General features: G+C 45.0%; 1 protein-coding gene across 3 annotated transcripts in view; it reads left to right on the forward strand.

Annotated features, from left to right (window-relative positions):
* Window positions 1-2,836: 2,836 nt before the first annotated feature.
* RFX4 (regulatory factor X4) overlaps window positions 2,837-21,886 on the forward strand; it is a 177,584-nt gene continuing 158,534 nt past the window's right edge. For 2 of the 3 annotated variants that reach the window (XM_070599804.1, XM_070599805.1), the window contains exon 1: window positions 19,334-19,778. In XM_070599804.1, the coding sequence (XP_070455905.1) occupies window positions 19,736-19,778 (43 nt within the window). In that variant the 5' untranslated portion in view covers window positions 19,334-19,735. Of the gene's footprint in view, window positions 2,885-5,166; window positions 5,271-19,333; window positions 19,779-21,886 lie in introns of those variants that run through there. The other variant, XM_070599807.1, reaches the window with a different exon arrangement.

The following is a 21,886-nucleotide window of genomic DNA, read 5'->3' on the forward strand; positions in this document are numbered from 1 at the left end:
GAAATAATAAATAATCTGAAAAAAGACCCAAATAAAATACTTAAGACGAATTTAATGCATTGAACTCCACACAGCCAAAGCAGATAATCAGTGTCTCCTCAAGAACCATACATTTAACATTCTCCAGTCGCAATGCAAGAAAACTAAAAATCAATAACAAAACTGGAAAACAAAGAAAAGCAAAACACCATCACAACTGTTGAATGAAAGAGGAAATCAAAATTAAAATTATAGAGTATTTAGAAAATATGTCAAACTCAAACTTTTGAGATATGACTAAAATAGTGTAGGGAGAAAAATTCAGAGCCAAAGACATTAATATTTGTAAATAATAAAAAATGAAAATTAGTTAATAATCTAACTCAAGAGATTAGAAAAACATAAGGAGAAACTAATGTAAAGAATTTAATATATTAGAAAGTAAAAAGGGTATAACTAATAAGTAAAAAGGGTTATTTAGAATAAAAACAGGAGTCTAATGCAGAAAAAAAGGAGAAAGCATGAAAAATACACACAAAAAAGAAGAGTGATGACAATAACCTCAGACTTAGAGTAAACTAAAACAATTATATGTCTTATTTGTTCAGTTTCCAAATGAAATAAGATGATTTTCCAGGAAAATATGATATCTAATATTAACCTTAGAAAAGAGAGAAAAATCTAAACAAACCATTATGTAGAAAAAATAAAGTTTTAATCATTTAGTCAGCTGTCTTCCACCAGAAGAAGTCCCACATGATTTCCCAGGGGGAATTGAACCAAATTTTTAGGGAATTCTAATGCTTTAATTTTTTTTCTGGAAAATTAAAGAATGTAGTTCTGTAAGTTCATGCATTGAGGTACCCCCTTTTCCCCCAGATGGATAGCAATAATGGACAAAACACACAAACAGAAAGTTAAACAAACCTAGCCAGGTTCAAGAACAAATGAAATCTCTCCACACCCTGGGAAACAGGACAGTAACACAAAATGAGAAGCTCAGCTAAAGGAACTGACAAACTGGGCTCAGAACCTGCCATGGCAGCTGGGAGTTTGTCTTTTGCGAAGTTAACTGGGTCTAGACGTGATCATATGCAGCCAAGGACATCACCAGAAATGAGAGCCTGCACCAGGGCTCCTCCATCTGTGAAAGTAGGCTGAAAAATCATTGCCAACTGCTGCCTGGTGCAAGACTTTCATGAAGCTGTGGTCCTAGGGAGGCAAAGAACAGAGCACAGTTTATGACCAGAATTAAATCAAGCTGTCCACTGACAGCTTGGCAGCGTATTTGCCATTGCTTCAGTATCACCATGGGGCAGGAACCCTACACTGCCAAATAAGACCTAGTTCAGGACTGAGAGGACTGGGTGGAACCACTAGGCAGGCTGGTAGGAGGAAAGTGAAGAAAGAAAGGGGGAGTGATGATAAAATAGACATTTTCCAACATATGAAGACTGAAAGAGTTTATTACCCATTAAATGTGTTCTTCAGCAAGAAGAAAAGAGGAAAGCTGTGGCATTCAAGACACAATGGGTGAGCACAGAAATTAATAAATGTATGGATAAATTTAATGAACTGTAGACATAAAAGCCATTAAAGAAAAGTGACACAAATTATAGGAATCAATATTACGTGGGAGTTATCTTCAATGGGCAGTTAAGATTCTTGTTTTATTTGTGACTTCAGACTTTTTATAAGAAGATTAATTAAAAATATACACTAAAACATCAAGGGCAACCATTGGAAGAGCAGAAACACAGTCAGCACAGAAGGAGGTGAAAGAAGATAGAAAACCTTACCAATTCAACATAAATCAGGCAAGAAAATAAAGCAGAAAAAAAGATAATGCAAAAAAATAGATGTTAAATATAAGTCCACATGTGCTATTTATCACAATAAGTGTAACTAGGTTATATTAGTTTTCTAGGGCTGCTGTAACAAATTACCATGGACTTGGTAGCTTAAAACAACTGAAATTTATTCTCTTAGTGTTCTGGAGGCCAGAATTCCAAAATCAAGGTGTCAGCAGGGCTGTGCTCTCTCTGAAGGGTCTAGGGGGAAATCTCTCCTTGCATCTACCAGCTTCTAGTGGCTTCAGCTGTTCCTTTGGCTTGTGGCTGCATAACTCCAATCTCTGCCACCTTCACATGGCCTTTCTTTTCTATGTGTCTCTCCCCTGCATGTCTCTTAAAAGGACACTTGTCATTGTGTTTTAGGGCCCATCTGGATAATCCAGGATGATCTCATCTCAAGATCCTTAATTTATTTACATGTGCGAAAATCCTTTGTCCAAATGAGGTCACATTCATAGGGTCTGAGGGTCAGAAAGTGGACAAGTCTTTTTAGGAGTCACTATTCAACTCACTAGACAGGTTAACTTACCTATTATAACAAAAAAGAGAAAGACCATCAAACTGGATTTTTAAAATCCAGCTAGACACCAATTACAAATGATATACCCAAAGGTAAATCACATATAATGATTGAACATCAAGGGGAGGAGAAATATATACCAAGGAAATGCTAATAAAAAAAAGTTGATATAGCAATATTAAAGCAGACAGCTTATAACTTGCATTTTCACTTTATTTTCAATGTCTTTTGGTGAACAGTTGTTCTTAATTTTATAGAGACAAATTTATCACTATTTTCCTTTAACATTTTTTGTCTTGTTTGAAATATTCTTGTCTAACCCCAAATCAGAATAATATTCACCACCTATATTTTCTATCAAAAGTTATAAAGTTTTGCTTTTGACAGGTAAGTTGGTGATACATCTGAGTTAGTTATTTGTATGGTGTGAGGCAGGGATCAACTCTATTTTTTTCCAATATGAACAATTTTTTTTTCAGATCCACTTGTGGAATGGTACCTCTTTTCACTACTGATCTGCCATGACAGATAAGTGAGTCTGTTTCTGGGATCTATATTCTATCCAGTGTTTAAATTGTTTATCCTTTCTCCTATACCATGTTATCTTGATTACTGTAGCTTCATAATAATCCTAATAGCTAGCAGGACAAGTCTCTCCTCCTTACTTTTTTTCTCTAGAAGGTATTGACTTCTTTGGGCCTTTTATTTTTCTCTTCAGAGACAATAAAGATCTAAATAAAGAAATCTATTATGTTCATGAATACGAAGATAATAACATAAAGATGCCAGTTCTCCCCAAAATGACCTATAGATTCAATAAAATTCCAATCACAGTTTCAACAGGATGTTCATGAAATTTGATAAGCTAATTATGAAATACACATTCTCTTTGATTCAGCAATTCTATTTCTAGTAATATATCCTACATATACTTGAACATGTGGACAAAGTGAATGTACAAAGAAATTCACTGTAGCGTTGTTTATGAATGCTAGAAAAAAAGATTTTAAAAACAATCTAATATCAACAAAGATGGAACTGGTTAATTATGGAACAACCATATGAAGAAATACCATGAAAATTTTTAAGACCAGGGCAGCTCCATATACATTTAATATGTCATGAGCTCCAACATACATTGTTAAGTAAAAAACAAAGGAGCAGAATAATAATTTAAATTATACTTCTAAATTACTGATTTTAGTTATTATCTTTAGTATCATTAATATCTACTGAACATTTATTGAGACAAACACTTTTCTAAGTGCCAGTGTGGCTGAGATATTTTACCCCAGTGGAGTGTTGAGAGGCAGCATTGCCAGTAATCTACCATTGCCAGAGAGAATGGCAGTGCATTGGAGGCCGCACACACTTATATTTAACTTGGAGAATTTAGCCCTGTGTTCAGGAAGATACCATGTAAATAGTGTGGGCAGTCCTATCCATCATTCCACTCTATAAGCGCATGGTCAGAGGAGAGGGACCCATGAGGGAGATGAACATTGAAATAGTAACTAAAAGGGGCCGGCCTGGTGGTGCAGCAGTTAAGTTCGCACGTTCCGCTTCTCAGCTGCCCGGGGTTCGCTGGTTCAGATCCTGGGTGCGGACATGGCACTGCTTGGCACGCCATGCTGTGGTAGGCATTCCACAGAGGAAGATGGGCATGGAGGTTAGCTCAGGGCCAGTCTTCCTCAGCAAAAAAGAGGAGGATAGGCGGCAGATGTTGGCTCAGGGCTAATCTTCCTCAAAAAAAAAGAAAAAGAAATAGTAACTAAAAGACGTTGACCAAGTGTCTCAAAGGAGAAGAACAGAGCATGATGAAAGTGTATGACATAAGAAATTATTTATTTCTGACTCTTTTGTTTGCAAGTAGCAGAAACCAAACTCAAACTACCTTAAGCAAAAAGGTGAATTTATTGGCTCACATATCTGAAATGTCCAAGAGAAGATCGAATTTCAGGCATGGTTGCATCCACTCAAAAGGCATCACTGGGGCTCTCTCCCTTCCTTTCTTGGCTCTGCTTCCATCCGAGCAGGACTCAGTTTCAGGCAGGCTCTCCTCTTAGGTGGCCTCCAACAGAGCTAGCATTTCACCCTTGCAGTCTAAGCTCTCATTTGCAAGACTTCTAACAAAAGCTCAGGCTATGTTTGGGCCACATGCCCACCCCCTGGTGTGGGAATGGTGTCAATTCCTTATAGTTCAACCACATAGATGAAAGTAGATAGTATCAAAGAAAAAACGGAGCTGTTTTTAATAGAATGAGTGTGAGTAGATAGATGCTGAGCAGGCAAAACATGCAGATGTCTACATTTGGGGCTTAACCTAGTTTGCAAACCCGAGAATGGCTATTTTGGGAATGCGGAATTTAAGATGAGGATTTAGAAAACTCTGCCAAATAGGAAAATATTTACCACTGTCTTGAATAAAGGTTCTTGGAGGTGCTAAGCTGCCTTTTATTGCTTCTACCCCTATGTGACGGTGACGAGGGGTCCCCTAAATTGGAAGGTGGTACAGGAAGAGGCCTGGTAGCCTTGTTGTTTATTTTTGCCTCTATCTTGCATCTATCCCTGAGCATAGAAACAATGTTTTATCTTTGTTATAGTCTTAGCACTCAGCCCAGTGCCTGGTCTGTAGTGGGCAATAGATAGGTGTTTGACAATCAGAGGATAGACTGAGGAATATAATTTCTAAGAATGTCTTTTGTCATTGAATCTACTAAACTGTATTCTTGCAATGAGCTGTTTTTTCCTTCCCATTCCACTTGCTAATATTTTTTCTGGTCTCCCTGCCTCTTCCCTTGATTTTGTATCCAGATTCCTGATAACCTCTTCAGGCCATTCATGTTTTGAAGACTCATTTCAGCTCTGTGTCAGAGATTCCTCGTTCTTCCATAGAGGTTGAACCAGTGTTTATCCAGGTACGTGGACGCTCAGTTTAAAAACTATATTTCCCAGCCTCCCTTGTAGCTAGTATGGTCATATGGCTTAGTTCTGGACAATGGGAGGTACGCAGAGGTGTCCTATGACAACTTCCTGGAAACTTCTGTGGTGGCTAGCCTCTAAAGATGGCCCCCAGCAAGCCGTCTCCTCCTGGACGTGCATGCCACTCTTCTCATCAAGGGGTAGCCTGCGCCCACCACCACCCCTTCCTTGGGCTGGCCCTGTGACTGCTTTGACCATTAGAGTGCAGTAGGAAGGACATTCAGGGATTTCCAAGCTCAGGCCTTAAGAGAGAGAGAGCTTTCATTTCCTTCCTCTTGGGACACTCATGCTTGGAATGGTCCTTTTTGAACGTAGCTCCCATGCTATGAGGGAGCCCAAGCAGCTGTGAAGAAAAACCCTTGTAAAGGAGAACTGAGACTTCAGGCAGTGGCTCCAGCTGAGCTCCTAGCTAACAGCCAGTGCAAACTTGCCAGCCATGTGGTTGAGGTCATTTTGGACATAGCCACTGTCCTAGAATGCTGGCCAACACCATGTAAAGTAGAACTGTGCCATCTTCTCACAGAATCATGATATATAATAAATTATTGTTGTGTTAAGCCACTGAGTTTGGGGGTGGTTTATTACACTGCAGTAGAAAATCAAAACACTTTCCGTAAAACATAGTTATCGGGCTGGCCCAGTGGCACAGTGGTTAAGTTCACATGGTCCGCTTTTCCGGGGCCCGGGGTTCACTGGTTTGGATCCCGGGTGCGGACATTGCACTGCTTGGCATGCCATGCTGTGGTAGGCATCCCACAAATAAAGCAGAGGAAGATGGGCATGGATGTTAGCTCAGGGCCAGTCTTCCTCAGCAAAAAGAGGAGGATTGGCAGCAGATGTTAGCTCAGGGCTAATCTTCCTCAAAAAAAAGAAAGTTATCATATACTCCCTGCCTCTTCTTTTCCCTTTCTTCTTCCTGTTCACTGAAATGCATACATGATAAACAAAGCTGAAGCAACCATCTTGGCCTATGAGGCAATCTTGGGAATGTAGGTCATGCAAGAGAAAATAACTTGAATATCTCTATTTCATTTATATACATAAAAGAAAGAAACTTCCATCTTGAATACACCACTGTTATTTTGGGTCTCTTATTCACGTTGAACCTAGTTCTGACTGTATTAACTCATTCTCAGACACCACTTGAAGGTAACTTTTGCACATCCCTCAGTTTCTTCAGTTTCCTTGTTCTTCTGTTTATTTTTAAATTAATTTTTGTTTTACCAAAGAGGCATGTACATACACTTTTAGAATCCAGATAATTTGAGTGTTCCAGTTTCTAACAAGATGAAGGATCAGCTTAGCCTTGCTAATTCCTTCCTCCAAATCCCACCTCATACACGCCACACAAGGGGCTGGCCCCGTGGCCGAGTGATTAAGTTCGCACGCTCCACTGCAGGCGGCCCAGGGTTTCATCAGTTCGAGTCCTGGGCACGGACATGACACTGCTCATCAAACCACGCTGACGCAGTGTCCCACATGCCACAACTAGAGGAACCCACAACGAGGAATATACAACTGTGTACCAGGGGTTTTTGGGGAGAAAAAGGAAAAAATAAAATCTTAAAAAAAAAAAAAAACGCCACACAAAACCAGAAGGAAGTTGTGTGGAACTGACATAACTCGTGCAAAATCTCTGGTGCAACAGGAGGTATTTAGGTCCTGCTGTGAGGGAGAAGTGGAACATGGCTGAGCCCCGTGGGTGGAGACGGGCACTTGGGTCACAGAGACTTTGAGATGTCCCTTTTGCTCTTTTACATTTTCCTGGACAGACTCAGCTCATTCTGATGCCACAGTGAAGTAGAAAAAACAGCAGCCACCCCTATATTGTCAGGACTGCCCGTGTAACATCAGAGTGAGCACTCTAGCCAAGTAGGGGGGTTAAGAACCAGTTAACAATGGGTGCAAACAGACTGGTCAGCCCCTTAGCATTCCTTGTTTGACCCACTCTGCTTTGTGGTGACTCTTGCTTCACAGACAACTCTTGAAAAAGAGCAGGTCTGGGATGGAAGTCTAAATCGTAACATCCTGAGGTGTGTTCTCACTCTCTCTCTGCAACCCCCATGTCAAACTTACCAAAAACGACAGAAGCTAGGGCCTCTGCTTTGACCCTTCTCACAAGCCCAGGTTTCTAGTACTTCTGGGATAGGATTTCTCAGTCTTGGCTCTATTGACATTTTGAGCAGATAAATTATTGCTGTGAGAGGATATCCCGTACCTTTTAGAATTTTTAGGAGCATTCCTGGAATCTACCCAACAGAGGCCAGTAGCAATACTCTAATACTGCACTCCGCCCCACCCAGATTGTGGCAAACCAAAATGTCTCTGGAAATTTCTAACGCTCCTGTAGGGCAAAATCTCCCCTGCTTGAGAACCTCTATTCTAGGAGAATAGGTATAGGGCCCCTGCATGGCAGAGTGACAGCCCTGAACATGAACCCATTGGAAAAAATAACTGGACTTGTTGGGAGGGTCACTGGGATAAGAGAAAAACAGCAAATGGAAAAATCTAAGCTAGATGAAAGCAAATTTAGCAGACCAAACAGAACAAGAAAGAAAATAAGTATATTGAAGAGATAAGAAAGGATACTATAAAACCAAAGGCCTCAAGGAGCCCCAAGAATTTCTGAGTATGAAGAAAATGGAAACAAAAAACTCAGTAGGTTGACTACTGAATAGTATATTGAATAGCACAGTAAATATAGAATAAATCAAGGAAGTAGAGGATTAGTTCCAGAAAGCCTCAGGATGGGTTATATAGTCAAAATGTAAAACAGAAAAGTTAAAAGACATGGAAAATAGAAATAGAAGCATCAACATTTAAATAATAGAAGTCGCAGAAGAAGAGGAAAAATATAGAGTGGAATATTTAAAGAAATAATAACGAAGATTTCTTGGATTAGAGAAAGTTTTAGAGCCTCAAAGTACAAATATAAGTACTTAAAGAAATACAATAGATGAGGAAAAACATACCTAGGTACATTTTTGTATCATTTAAATGCATCAAAGATGAAGAGAAAAGTCTGAACATTTCTGAATACACAGCAAATTGTCTACAAAGGAACAAGAATCAGACCAACATCATATTTCTCAACAGCAACATCTGCAAGGAGGCCACAGAGCAATATTTTCAGTGTTGAAATAAAAGAACTTGGGACCTAGAATTCCATATCCAGCTAAACTATCATTTAAATCTGATGTCAGAATTAACGTTTACCATACAAAGACCCTCTTTGAAAACCTTCTTAGAAGAAGTGCTCTAGCAAGAAGAAAAACCCACCAGTGGGATGTGACCAAAAATGGACGGATAAATTGAACACTTGGTAACGTTCACTGCCATAAATTCAGCAACCATTATAACAAAATAAGCAAACAGAACTTTACATGCATGGCAATCAGCAACGGAAATTGATCAGATAGATTGAGATTTCTTTTGCTGGAAACTGTACATTCAGTTTTATTCTTCTGGTGGTTACTCATAACTACTAAAACACAAACTTGGCTTAATTTTAGCCTTTGTAATGGTGAGTAACAAGGGAGGAAAAAACAAAAAGAAAGTGTGATGAGTAGAATACATGAAAATAAGGTTGATAGGATTTTTTAAGAATTTAAATGAGTAATTATAATAAGTAGAAATAGATAAAACTCAGAATAGGAGCCAGCCGGGTGGCACAGTGGTTAAGTGCCCACGTTCTACTTTGGCAGCCCAGGGTTTGCCGGTTCGGATCCCGGGTGCGGACATGGCACCACTTGGCAGGCCATGCTGTGGTAGGCGTCCCACATATAAAGTAGAGGAAGATGGGCATTGATGTTAGCTCAGGGCCAGTCTTCTCAGCAAAAAGAGGAGGATTGGCAGCAGTTAGCTCAGGGCTAATCTTCCTCAAAAACAAAAAACAAAAAACAAAAAACAAAAAAAACTCAGTATAAAAATATAAAGACTCAGAGAGGATTAATGTGTATCTACAAGAGAAACACTTAAAGCAAAAGGATACAAAAAGATTAAAATATAGGGATGGAAAAAGATAAACCAGAGAAATATGAATTTTTTTAATGTAGCAATTTTATTAGAACAAATAGATATATGATTAAAAAGCATGCTATATATTTGTAAAACATATTTCAATAGATACAGTGATCATACACATATATTCACCTAAGAATTCTTTGAAATATATATATATTTAGATGACCATTGAAAGAAATAACTAAACCAGCAAGTATAGTTGGTAGTATGAGATACTCGGGTATAAACATCTGTTGTACTCATGGAACAGTAAACAAGATCTGTGCATTTTACTCTGTAAATTATTCCTTTCTCAGTTCAAGTCCTCCAAGAAGCAGGAGCCAAAACAAGATGAGCGACACAAGAAAATTATTGGGGAGAAATGCCCATAAAGAGTAAAGGGAACAGAGCAGGAAAGGATGGGGGAATCTCCCCTGCAGTGCACGTCTGACACCTGTGGAGGGAGAGGGGGAAGGCAGATTGGGTAGGAAGACTCTCAGACTCAACATGCTTCTAAGAATGTTTCAGCTAGACCAAGAGGGAGACCTCAAGCCAAAGTCTGCATCCTGCAAGAATGAACGACTCCTATTACCCTTCCTGTGCCCCATCATTGTAGTGTGGCCTCAGCGGGCCAGAAGGCAATGGTGGATTCAGAATGGTAGCAGCAAGGGCGTGTCAGTCAGCCACGCTCCCTGCAGCAGGTTCTCTGGAAGGAGATCTGAGCAGCACATCTCCCATGATTGTCACATGCCTAGATGAAGTTATGAGAAAATCATCCAGTAGAGTCCCTCTACACCAGCAGTAACCACATATAAAATGTATCAAAGATATCATGCATGATAGCAGCCCACTATAAAGTCTCCTGGAATAAAGCAAACCAGGGCAAAGACTTTTACGAAGATACTCGATTAAAGGGCACTCTTTTTTTTTTAATAAATGGAGAGATTATGCTATATTCATATATGGAATAACAAACATGTAAAAAATGCTGATTCAACTCAAAACAATTTTAATTTTAACTTAAGTCCAATTAAAATTCCTCAAGGATTTTTAATAAATCTGAAAAATTTATTCTAAAATGTGTATATGAAGAAATTAGTTCCATGAGGAGCGAAACCAATTTTGAAAAAGAAGAGAATGGAGAACTTAGCTACCAGATGGAAAGAAATGTTACAAAGCCATAGTGACCAAAATGGAGTGGCAGCAGGTCGGGAACAGGCAAACAGATGAAAGAAAAGACTAAGGAGCACGTGTGTGGGAAAGTAGAATATGATTGTGGTGGAACCACAAACCGGTGGGAAAGCATGGATTATTTAGCAGATAGTTGCTGTGGATGGAGTTGTGTCCCCCTCAAATTCATATGTCACAGCTCTAACCCTCAATGTGACTGTATTTGGAGGTAGGGTTTTTAAGAAGGTCATTAAGGTTCAACGAGGTCCTAAGTGTGGGGGCCTAATCCTGTAGGATTGGTGGCCTTATAGAAGAGGAGAGAAAGATCTCTCCATCTCTCTAGGCGCACATACCAAGGAAAAGCCATGTGAGGGCGCAGAGAGAAGGCAGCCGTCTGCAAGCCAGAAAGACAACCGTCCCAAGAAACCAAATCGACCAGAACCTTGTTCTTGGACTCCTAGCCTCCAGAAATGTGAGAAAATAAAATTCTGTTGTTTAAACCACCCAGTCTGGCAGCCTGAGTGACTAAGACGATAGTTTTGGTGAAGAAAAAGAAGGTTAACTATATTGAAGAAAATGTATACAAAGATCAACTATAGACGGATTAAATGTCTAGAGATGGAATGGCAAAAAGATTAAGCTCATAAAAGAAAAATGGAAACTTTCTTTGTAATCTGGGAGAAAGGAAGATTTCTTAAATAAGAGCCTCAAAGCACAAACCATAGAGTAGAAAAAAAATTGGAAGTGACGTCCCATTACTTTTGCCAAATTCTATTCATTGGAAGTGAATCACAAGGTCCAGCTTACACTCAAGGAGAGAGAATTACACAATTGAATGAATATCAAAGTGGGGGTCACAGGGAGCCCATTTTAAAGGTTGCTTAACAAGGGTAGAAATAAGCAATTCACAAAGGACAAAATGCAAAAATCCAATCAATACAAGAAAAGGTGCTGAACCTCTCTAGTACAAATTAAAGTAGCAATTATTCATCATTTTTACTCCACATTTGGCTAAAAAATGTTTAAGTAATCACATTTAGTGCATGGAAGGGCTTGCAGAAACTGGCACTTTCATATACTGGTGGTGGAAGTGTGAACTGTTAAACTTTTGGAGAAAGCAATCCATCAAGGTCATTGAAATGTTAAATACCTAGCGCCCCGCTTCACAGCAAGCAGTTTGACAGAAATAGAAGCACCAGCACTTAAGAACTTATGTGCAAGGATGGGCCACCGTAACATTATCCACGATGGCAAAAAACAAGGCAAACAAAGAAAAAACCTGGAAACAACCCATATGAACTTAAATAAGGGAAAGATTGGAGAAATTATGGTACAACCAAACTATATTCATATCCAATTACTAATCTATGTTGGAGCATAGAGAGAGGTATGGAATCACATACACCCAACTATTAATATATGTTGCCACAATAGGCTGATGGGGGGAAGGGAGATGATTAATTTTTACTACACTTTCATATAATTTGAATTTTATAGCAAACATGTTACTTTGATATTTAACAAAGGCAAAAATAAGTTTTTAAAAAGGTGAAAATTTTCTCAACCAAGTCTCATCAGTTTACACTTCCAGATGAATTAAAATCACATTGGAATTTCTCTTGGAACTGCATTAAGTGTTTAAACTATTTTCTCCCAGTTACTTATGCATTTTAAAAGCACACATTCATTCATTCAGTCAATGCGTAGTTCCTGAGTGTGACCTGTTTACTATGTGCAAGAGCACTGGCTACTAAGAGTAAAGCCTTTCACGCTGGTAAATCAGTTCTTCTTGTGAACAAGAAGGGGGAGAGAGATATTGGTTGGTCTGGGGACATGGCTCTTCTTTGCACCTGTCAAACCAAACCAAGGAACCGAGTTTTGAAGATTCCATCTTGAGAAATGAGTGAACCGCAAAGTTTTGTGCCATCCTCGGTGGATATTATTTCTCACAAGTGAACTATTGCTGAGAATCAAACAGGAGAGTATTGGAGGTCACGTGCCCCAGCAAGGCAAGGACCTGGAGTGAAGGTATTCATGGACAAGATGTATGTTTTGTTAGTTGACCAGAGGGCTCTTCCCACTACACAGCATGAAGTTATGCAAGGCTGATCCTCTGTTAAATGGTGTGGCAGACACTACTGGCTGCCTACCCATACCTCTCCTTCTTCCCTGGTAACTGAACACAGATTGGGTTCATGTACCTGATGTCTGTGTGTTTTAGAGGAAGATAGACCCCTTTGCAGCCCCAGGGAAGAATTTTGGTTCATCTTAGCCTACCATAGTATTTATTTGCCCTTTATCTATTATTATTAAGGAATGGACAAGTAAATAAATTGTCCAATGAGACAGGAAGAAAAATCTTCCAAGGGGCTTTTGAGAAAGTTTTCCTACTCTTAAGAAAGGACAGAGGAAGGGACGTATTTTTTTCCTTCCAGTCTTTGAGAAGTGTGTGAGGGAGGCTGTGAACCTTTAGCAACTAACAGCCATCTTGTGATCATGAAGAAGGAATGAACTGTGATCACGTCCTAATAGCAGGGGACAAGAACAAGCAGAAAGCAGAGGGTAAGTGTGGGAGGAACCTGAAGCCTGGTAACACCTGAACCCACTGATCTTAGCAACCCAGAGAGACCTTGTGTGAATCCCAGTGCGATACAATAGGAAGTGCAAACACCAGTATGTGCTGTGCTTGCCAAAAACGTGAATCTGATCAAGTCTCTGGACCCAACTAACAATTTACAGGAACTACAGGGGACAGAGGACCATGTTAAATGACACAGCAGGGATGCAGTTAGCAAATTGCAGAATGTTGGGCACATAACAGGACGGAACTGGTTTTGTCTACAAATAAATGAGAAGGAATAAAATAAGGAGGGGAAATCTCCAGGTTTAAAGAAACTTAAGAGACATAGCAACCAAATGCATTATGTGGCTCTGGTTTAGATCTTTTTTTTGGTTTGTATCTTGACTCAAACAAACTAACTTTCTTTTTTTTTAAGGTATGTGTTTTGGTGAGGAAGATTGGCCCTGAGCTAACATCTGTTGCCAATCTTCCTCTTTTTCTTTTCTTTTTTCCTCCCCAAAGCCCCAGTACATAGTGGTATATCCTAATTGTAAGTCATTCTAGTTCTTATATGTGGGACGCTGCCACAGCATGGCTTGATGAGCGGTGTGTAGGTCTGTGCCCAGGATCCGAACCAGTGAACCCCAGGCTGCCGAAGCGGAGTGTGCAAACTTAACCACCCGGCCACAGGGCCAGCCCCTGCAAACCAACTTTTAAAAAAGTTATCAGACAATAAGGCAAATTTGAACTGTAAATTTTTTATGGTTATGGAATTGTTGTTGATGTTTAGCTGTGCTAATGGTAATATGATAGTGATTTAAAAAAAATCTATTTTAGAGATATAGACTAGGAGTATTTATGGATGAAAGTATGTGATGTCTGGAATTTGCTTTGAAATTAACCTGTGCATGGGGTTGCGGGGCGGGTAATAGGGTGGAATTATAGATGAAACAACACTGGTCACATGTTGATATTCATTGAAGCTACTTTATGGTTCCATGGAGGTTCATTGTATTACTCCCTCTTCGTTTACATTTATTTGAACTTTTTTAATAATAAAACTTTTTAAAAAGTGCATATTACTGGGCCCACTGCAGACCTTCTGAATCAGAATCCCTGAGGACAGGACTCACCAGTGTGTGTTGTTAACAAGCTCTCCAGCTGATTCTGCTGCACAAGAACAACTTCACAGTATCCTATGAGTTAGAAGGCGAGAAACCAAACAGCCATCCTTTTAAAACCTCTGCATATATGTTTTTGCATTTTCTGACTATAAATAACAGTTGTAGGCAGAAATCAATTCAGCCCTCCAGTGGTTCCAGAGTGAGCTGGGGGTCCCTTCCTCTCATAGCAACTCCAGGCATCCCTCTTGTCGAGGACTTACTCAGCTGTCTTACGGTTCTCCTTGACTCTCCTTCACTGAACCCAGACTTACCGTAAACACAGTCTGTTTATCCCCACACCTCACAGAGGTCCGTAGAGGGTGCTCAGGCAGGGTTTGTTGAATGTAATTGTTTAACCAATTAGCAAATGAATCACTAACAAACGTAAGGTTGGGGCTCATGGCTTTACTGGAAGGTAAGATCCACGAAGGCAGGAATATTGCTTATTGTTAGTTTCTTTGTTTATTGTCGGCACTCCCAACAGAATGTAAACCTCCTCCAGGAGGTGGAGGGGGGCGGGAAGCTTGTCTATCCTGTTCGCCTCTGAACCTCTGCCTAGAGCAGAGCCTGGCACATGACTGGTTGTTCACGCGTTGGCTGAAAGAAAGAAAGAAAGAATGAAAGAATGAATGAACGTCTTACTCAGCAGAGGCTTGTCTACTGAAGGTGATCCAGGCTTAGACCCACACATAATGCAACTCTAAAACAGAAATGTGCTCATGTTTTGGAGATTTTTAAAGAGGAGATACTGTCCTTTAGATTTCGTTTTTAGAATCAGTTGAACAGGGCTCTGTCCGGTTTTTACTTAGAATAACCAAGAACCCTTCGGTACTAGGCAAAATGTAAAACTCATGCCCAGTGACTTCGCTGCACAAGGAAACTCCTCATCCTGTGCTCTTGTGGGGCTGTGTCACCTGCCACGAGTCAGGCCACTGGATGGACCATTCATAGCAGTCAGTCGATGCTCTTCAGAGTCAGAGGTGACAGCAGTGAGCAAGAAGCATGAGGTCCCAGTCCTGAGGCTTGTGTCCTGGTATGGAAATGCATACACAGACCAAGGAAACAAATAAACAATTTTAGATGATGGAAAGTTCCATAGAGAAAATGAAACATCAAACAAGTAAATAATTACAATAAAGTGAGTGTTAGGATTGGAAGTACAGGGCACTGTAGAGGCAGAGCATGCCAGAGGATCTCAGAGGGATCCACCCTGGGCCTTTGCCTTATCCACCCATTCCAAGGGCTTCAGCAGCCACCCAGGCAGTGCCAACGCTACACTTTTGTGAGACTGCCTGCCTGCCATTGGCACTGGGCCACCAGGAAGTTTCATAAGTATTTCAAGTCACCTCTCCCTTGAGACCAAATCTTCCCTCCTCCTGCCACCCTCACCTTCCAGTTGGATGATCTCTGAATGGTATCAAAGCCCAAGTCAGAAACCCTCCCTGCCCCTCGCTGGCCACATCCATTCAACACCAAGGCTGCTGATGTGGCCTCCTCAGTATCTCCTGAACTTGGTCATGTCTCCCTGACCCCACTGCCGTGTCTATTTCAGGCCATCATGATCTCTCTCTCAATGACCTCCATCTCTAGTACCAACCCCCATGCTGCAGTCACACTGTGACCACACTGGTATCTCCAAAACCCAAATCTAGTCTTGCATGCTCAGGACCCTTCCCACATAAATTTCTTAGCATGACCCTCCTGCTCTGATCCATGCCTACCTCCCAAAGAACTCGTTTTTTACTCCTTCCTCCCATTCCATGTGCAGCCAAGGGAAGCTCCAGCCCCAAACACACCACACACACTCTCCTCTTTGCTCTTGCCTCTGTCTATAACACCCCCCACCCCCTTGCCTGGTGAATACGGCTCCTGGCTTAGTCATCACCTCCTCCAGGAGGCCTGCCTTGAGACCAGGTTTCTGGGCTCAGTTTCCTGTCCCCCATCTTGGTTCCTACAGCACCCACACTTTCCCCATCACCCCCTGTGCTATATTTGCTTTAGATCTTGAACTTCTGGAGGATAAGAACTGGATCGTTCATTATTATGTCCAAGGACAAGAGAGCCACACTGAACCCCAGTGTCCCCTTCTCTAAAAGTGAGGACAAAAATGATACTTATATGTTAGTTGTATTGTGGGGATGACATGAGATAATGCATGGAAATGCCTATCATAGTGGAAGCACAGTTAGTCAACACATAAAGAGTAAATGGTAGTTATTACTATTATCATGTTAGCATTACATCTAAAACATCTTATTGACGTTTGAAATACATTCAGAAGAATGCATAAAATCATAAGTGTACACAGCTCAATGAATTTTCACAAATGAACACCCTTTGTCATCAGCCACTAGATAGCACTATTTTTAAGCTCAAATGTTACCTTCTCAGAGAGGCCCTCCCTGTCCACCCCCTACATCAGTCAACCTATATAATCTAATTATGTATTTTACATAGTGCCCGTCTGCCCTCACTCCAGTGTAAGCTCCAGGAGGACAGGAAATGTTTTGGTCTCTTTTTTCTCACTGCCGTATCCCCAGCTCCTAGAATAGTACTGGGCGTATGGTAGGTGTGCAATAAAAATTTGCCGAGGAATGAAGGAATAAGTGCTTATGTTCATTTCTTTAAGCTCCCGGTGCTGAGGCACCGTCATGGCTGAGAACTGGCGCCCTCCCAGGTTAGAGAGCGCAGGGCAGGGCTCCGCTGCACCCAGCCTAGCCTCGTCCTGAGCTGGGCAGGGCACGCATCCCACCCTGCGGGGCCCACCTGTGACACCTTTGTCCTCAGTCCTCCCCCGCGAGCCCAGCCCAGCCCACCTCCATTTTGCTCGTATAATATTTAAAATAAGAATAATAATAATAGCCGTAACAATAGTCTCATCTACCCTCTGGAGACCACCTGGGCCCCTGGCATCACTCAAGGATTCTCCCTGGAAGCCGAAGCACTCCGGGTGGTGGCAGCTCTCGACTGTGAGGACGCGCCCCCCACTGCCACTTCAAGGCACCTGGTCAAGCTCTGGGCCGCGTCTTCGACCTCCCTCCTATTCGCCCCTGTAGCCCGCTGAAGGCGGCTTTTATCATTCGCCCCATTTCGCGGAGGTAGAAATTGAGGCTACGAGACATGGAGCCAGCTCCTCAGATCTTCTGATTCCGAATCCCGCAGTCTTTGCCACGACGCACGCCGCGACCACATGCGGCGATCGCCACCAAAGTGGGTTCTCAGCCACCCCTTTCCCTTCGCCAACCTTGGCAGCCGGAAAGAATGTGCCTGGCGCTGTCCTCGGCTCTGGGCTTACAGCTGTAAACAAAGTTCCCGCAGAAACAAACCGGTAGTGAGCCGGGCAGCGGCCAGAGCAAGAGGGAACCCTCACACAGAGTGGTCAGGCACAGCCACTCCGAGGAGGCGACCCTTAGCTGAGACCAGGGTGGTGGGAAGGAGCCGGCCACGCGGGGACGTGTTGGGAGGGGGTAGATGGTAAGAGAGTTGTAAGTAGAGGGAACAGCAAATGCTCAGCTCCTTTTCTGTTCACCACCTTGTTTAATCTCCCCCCAAACTTTGAGAGGGGACGTCTTTGCCCCATTTTACAGACGAGGAAACTGAGGCTCAGAAAGATGAAGGAATGGACAGAGGCGGGATTCGAACCCGGGGCTCTGAGAGACGCCCAGCCAGGCTCTGTCCAGCCTGCGTTCCGCGCCGCCTCCTTCCTCCCGCACCGTGACCTTAACTCGGCACGTGCTGGCCCCTCGCCCCCCCGTCCGCTCCCACATTGTCCCACTTAGCTCTGCCTGGGGAGGCCAGACTGGGGGGCTTTCCGAGGGACCGCGGGACGCCGCGCCCAGCTTGGGGGCCGGGGTTAGAGACCCCCTCGGCCGGCGTTAGGGACCCCGCCCGCGCCCCGCCCCTTCCGCGGCCGCGCTGCCTCTGTCCATGGTCAAAGCACCCGGTAATCCGCCTTTCTCTTCCGCCCGCCGAGCCCCATTCATATTCTAATCACAGCGCGGCCGGCCCGCGAACGGCCACTTTATCGGGGCCCGCGGAGACGCAGCCTGCCCCCCCACTTCCCCTTCCAGCCCCCCGGCTCCTCGCTCCCTCCTTCTGCACTTTAAACTCAGCCGAGGAGGGGGTCCCTGGGAAAACCGCGTCCCCTCTTGGACGCCGGGCTTCTCACAAACTTCGTGGCTGGCTGGGGGGCGGGGGAGAGGGCGGGAGGAGAGAAGGAGGGACTGAGACACAGACAGACTGACAGACAGAGTTACGGGAAGAGGCGGGGAGGGGGGTGTCGGAGAGACCAAGGGGGATAGAGACAGAGAGGGGCAGAGTCCTAGGGAGAGACAAAGAGACGTGGGGGCAGGGGCTGGACAGAAAGCCAGCCAAAAGAGAGGAAACAGAGGGACACAGAGGACGAGAGAAGGACAGAGTGAGAGACAGAGACAGGGAGACAGGCGGAGAGGGAGAGAGACACAGGGAAAAGAGAGAGACAGGGTAAAGGAGACAGACCCAGAGCAGGACCGAGAAAGTTCTGGAGGCGACAATTCAGCCCCTCACGCTCTCCCTGCCGAGCGGCCTTCTGGCCGCCCAGGTGGGGGATGGGGTCTGAGGGCTGCAAGTCCCCTCCCCACTTTCCCCCTCGACCCTCTCCGCTCCTCCACGCGCGTCCGCGGATCCGCGTGGAAGGGAGTCAAGGCATACCTCCTCTCGCATTCCCAGGACCCCGACTCAAAGTCTAACCCGGGACCAAACCGGGGGAGGGGGCACAAGAGGAGAGGGAAAGGAATGGGGCCCACTCGTGGCCGCGTAGGCGACTCCCCAGGCCCCCCGGAGTCGCTTGCCCCCCCATGCCTGTGCCGCGCCTGGCCCGATCGGGGAAGGCGCGGGGAGGGGGGAGGGGGCCACATCTAAGCCAATTTTGATTTCGCCTATAATGAGTGCCGGGCGAAGGCTGGAGAAGGCCTCTGGAACTTTAAATAAGAAAAACGTTGCTAATGCTATAATAGAAGGGGGAAGTCGGAGGGCTGGGATTGCGTCGCTCTGAGCCCCCCTTTTCGGAGGCGGCTTTTCTTATTCAAAACAGGCCCACAATGGGCTTCACAGTGCGCCTCGCCACGGCCCCATCTGACGAGCGGCCATTCATCAGGCCGGCTGGCCTATCAATGACATTGCTCCCATCGGGGCTCCTATAAAATGATGCTTTTTCCCATGAAACATCCGCAAACATTTTGACGGGTTTGGCTTTGCCCGGCTGGATTACTGAGTGTCCCCTCGCTCGCTCGCTCTTTCTCTCTCCCCCTTCTCTGCGCTCTCTCCTCTCTCTCCTCTTCTCTTCTTTCTCTTTTCTTTCTTCTCTCTCTTTCTTTTCCTTTCCTCTTTTATCCTTCTGCCCTTGCACTCTCTGTGTCTCTCTCCCCTTCTCCCCTCCTCACTCCCTTCCTCCCTGGGCATCTCTAGCACAGGGGATCCCCAAACATCAAGACTTTTGGGGGGCGCCTGTGCTGTCCATGGGAAGAGCATGCATTGTGGGTTACTGGAGGAACCCGACATGGATTCCACAGGTCAGTCCTACTGGTGGGGGGTGGGGGGAAACATTGGGAGGGAAAGAAAGGGGAGAAGGGAAACTTCAGAAGGAGTTGCAAAAAGTTCAGAAGGGTCAACTTGACAGTGGAACCCGAGGAAATAACACAGAGCGTGCAGAAGTTTTCAATCTGGCGCGATGTGTGTAAGTGGATGCGCGGAAGTGTGTGTATGTAAAAGCGTGTGATTGTGTGTGTAAATGTGTGTGTGTGCGCGCGCGCGCACTGAGAAGCGCGCTTTCTCTTGCCGTGGACACAAAGTTATGTAAAGATTCATTGGCTCTAGGCGAGCTCGAGGTGCCACTTGCAGAAACTTTGCGAGCCGACCGCCCCCTCCCTGGCCCGGCTCCTCCCCCGGGTTTGGGGGCCCCAGAATAGCGGTGCGCTCCGCTCCCGGGGCTGGTGCCTAGGCTCCGGGGCTTGAAGCCGAGCGGAACGCCCCAGAGGCGGGGGAGGGCGACGGCTTCGCACAGCGCCTGGGAGGTGGGGACCAAGGCTCCCACTGGTGGAGACGCGCAGCTGGAGGGAGTGGCGGCGGCGAACCCGGTGGTCCTGGGGAATCCGCACCCGGTCCGAGGTGGGAGTCCCGGGCCGTCGGAGGCGAGGTGTAGCCTCCCTGCCCGGAAGGAGCACCGGACCACGCGCTCCGCTCCGGGGCTGTAACTCTGCTGGAGGGAGGGCAGGATGTAGCGCGGCCGGCCCGGCCAGGCCCGGCGTCAGGGTCTGTAAACTGCTCGGCACTTTGGGGGCTGTTGGCTGTGGGCGTCAGGTTTTGGGGTCGCGGCTGTGCGTAACAACGAAGGAAGCAAGCCAAGGAATCTCTTAGAACGAAAAAGCACGGCGTCTCCGTTCTTTCTCCAGGAGAGCCTTCGCCACCTCTCACTTCTAGCACCTTTGAAGAACCGCCAAACTTCTAGATCTGCGTTTTGCTTCCTATGTCCCTTCCAGGTGGAAGAAGTTCTCTGAAAGTTCACCTCCTCCCCCAGCTGCAGTCTCCCAAGCAGTCCGCTCCTGTCCGGGCTCGGCTGCAGGCTCGAGGTTTCTCGGCGAGATGAGGTTGGGAGAGGCGGAAGGAGGGCGCTGAGCGCAGCCTGGGCCCAGGCAGCGGTTTGACGGATGCTCCGGAGGATGCCTGCGAGCATCCACTGCTGGGCTTTGCAGCGTGGAGCAACAAGTGCTTCCAGCCTCTGCCATTCCCTAACACACACGCGGCCCTTCTCTGAGCGAATAAACAAACAACACACGAATGTTTCCCCACCCAAGGAACGTTTCCTTTTCCCCCCCGAAGCAGGCTGGAAATGGATCTGGGGTGGAGGTAGGGGTCATCCAGCTATCGCCCCAGATGATCTTTCTTCCGTCCCCGTAGACAGACTTCCAGCTCCTCCAGGCTTCTGCCGAGGCCCTAGTGGCCGGAACACCCACCCCCTCTGGCCGGGGGATCTTCAGTTTTCCAGAGTAGTTGTCTATCTCTGATTCCAAGAGCCAAGTCCCTGTCCTACTGCACTCCCCCGAGTGGGTGTGGGTCCCCTGGGAGTGGGGAAAGCCTGAGCCCCGCAGTCCACCTTACTATAGGCAATGACAAACGAAGGCAAGGAGAGGCGTTGCCTGCCGCGGGCCCAGCTGCGGTACGGTGCTGGCCCTGCTGGGGTCCTCTTCACTAGCTGTGAAGAAGGCACCCAGAGAGGGACAAGAGCCCCCATCATTTTTCTATCAAGTGCTTGTGCCACTACGCATCTCCTGAGCACCCCAACTTTAGAGGGGAATATCCTTGAACAAAATTAAACCCATGTCTGCCTCGTGTGTGGCCAAGTATTTGCAAGGGGCCCAGGCAAGGACTTGGGGGGTCTCCCCACACCCCACACCCGCCATGGTCCAGCTGGGAGTTTTAGCCTCCCCCTCTACACGACTGGAGCTTCTCGGTGCGTTCTGGGGAGAGCTATGAGGCTGTGGAAACGTTCTGCTTGTTGTTCTTGATGTCACTGGTGGTCGTGGAGGCACCTGCTCACTTTAAACTTCAACTGCAAACACCGCAAATGGGTTCTGAAACCGAAATCTTTTCCCCATCCACTCCTTCTCCCATTTTCCAAAAT

The sequence above is a fragment of the Equus przewalskii genome, chromosome 29 (genome assembly GCF_037783145.1).
Source record: "Equus przewalskii isolate Varuska chromosome 29, EquPr2, whole genome shotgun sequence".
In the NCBI taxonomy this organism is placed as follows: domain Eukaryota; kingdom Metazoa; phylum Chordata; class Mammalia; order Perissodactyla; family Equidae; genus Equus; species Equus przewalskii.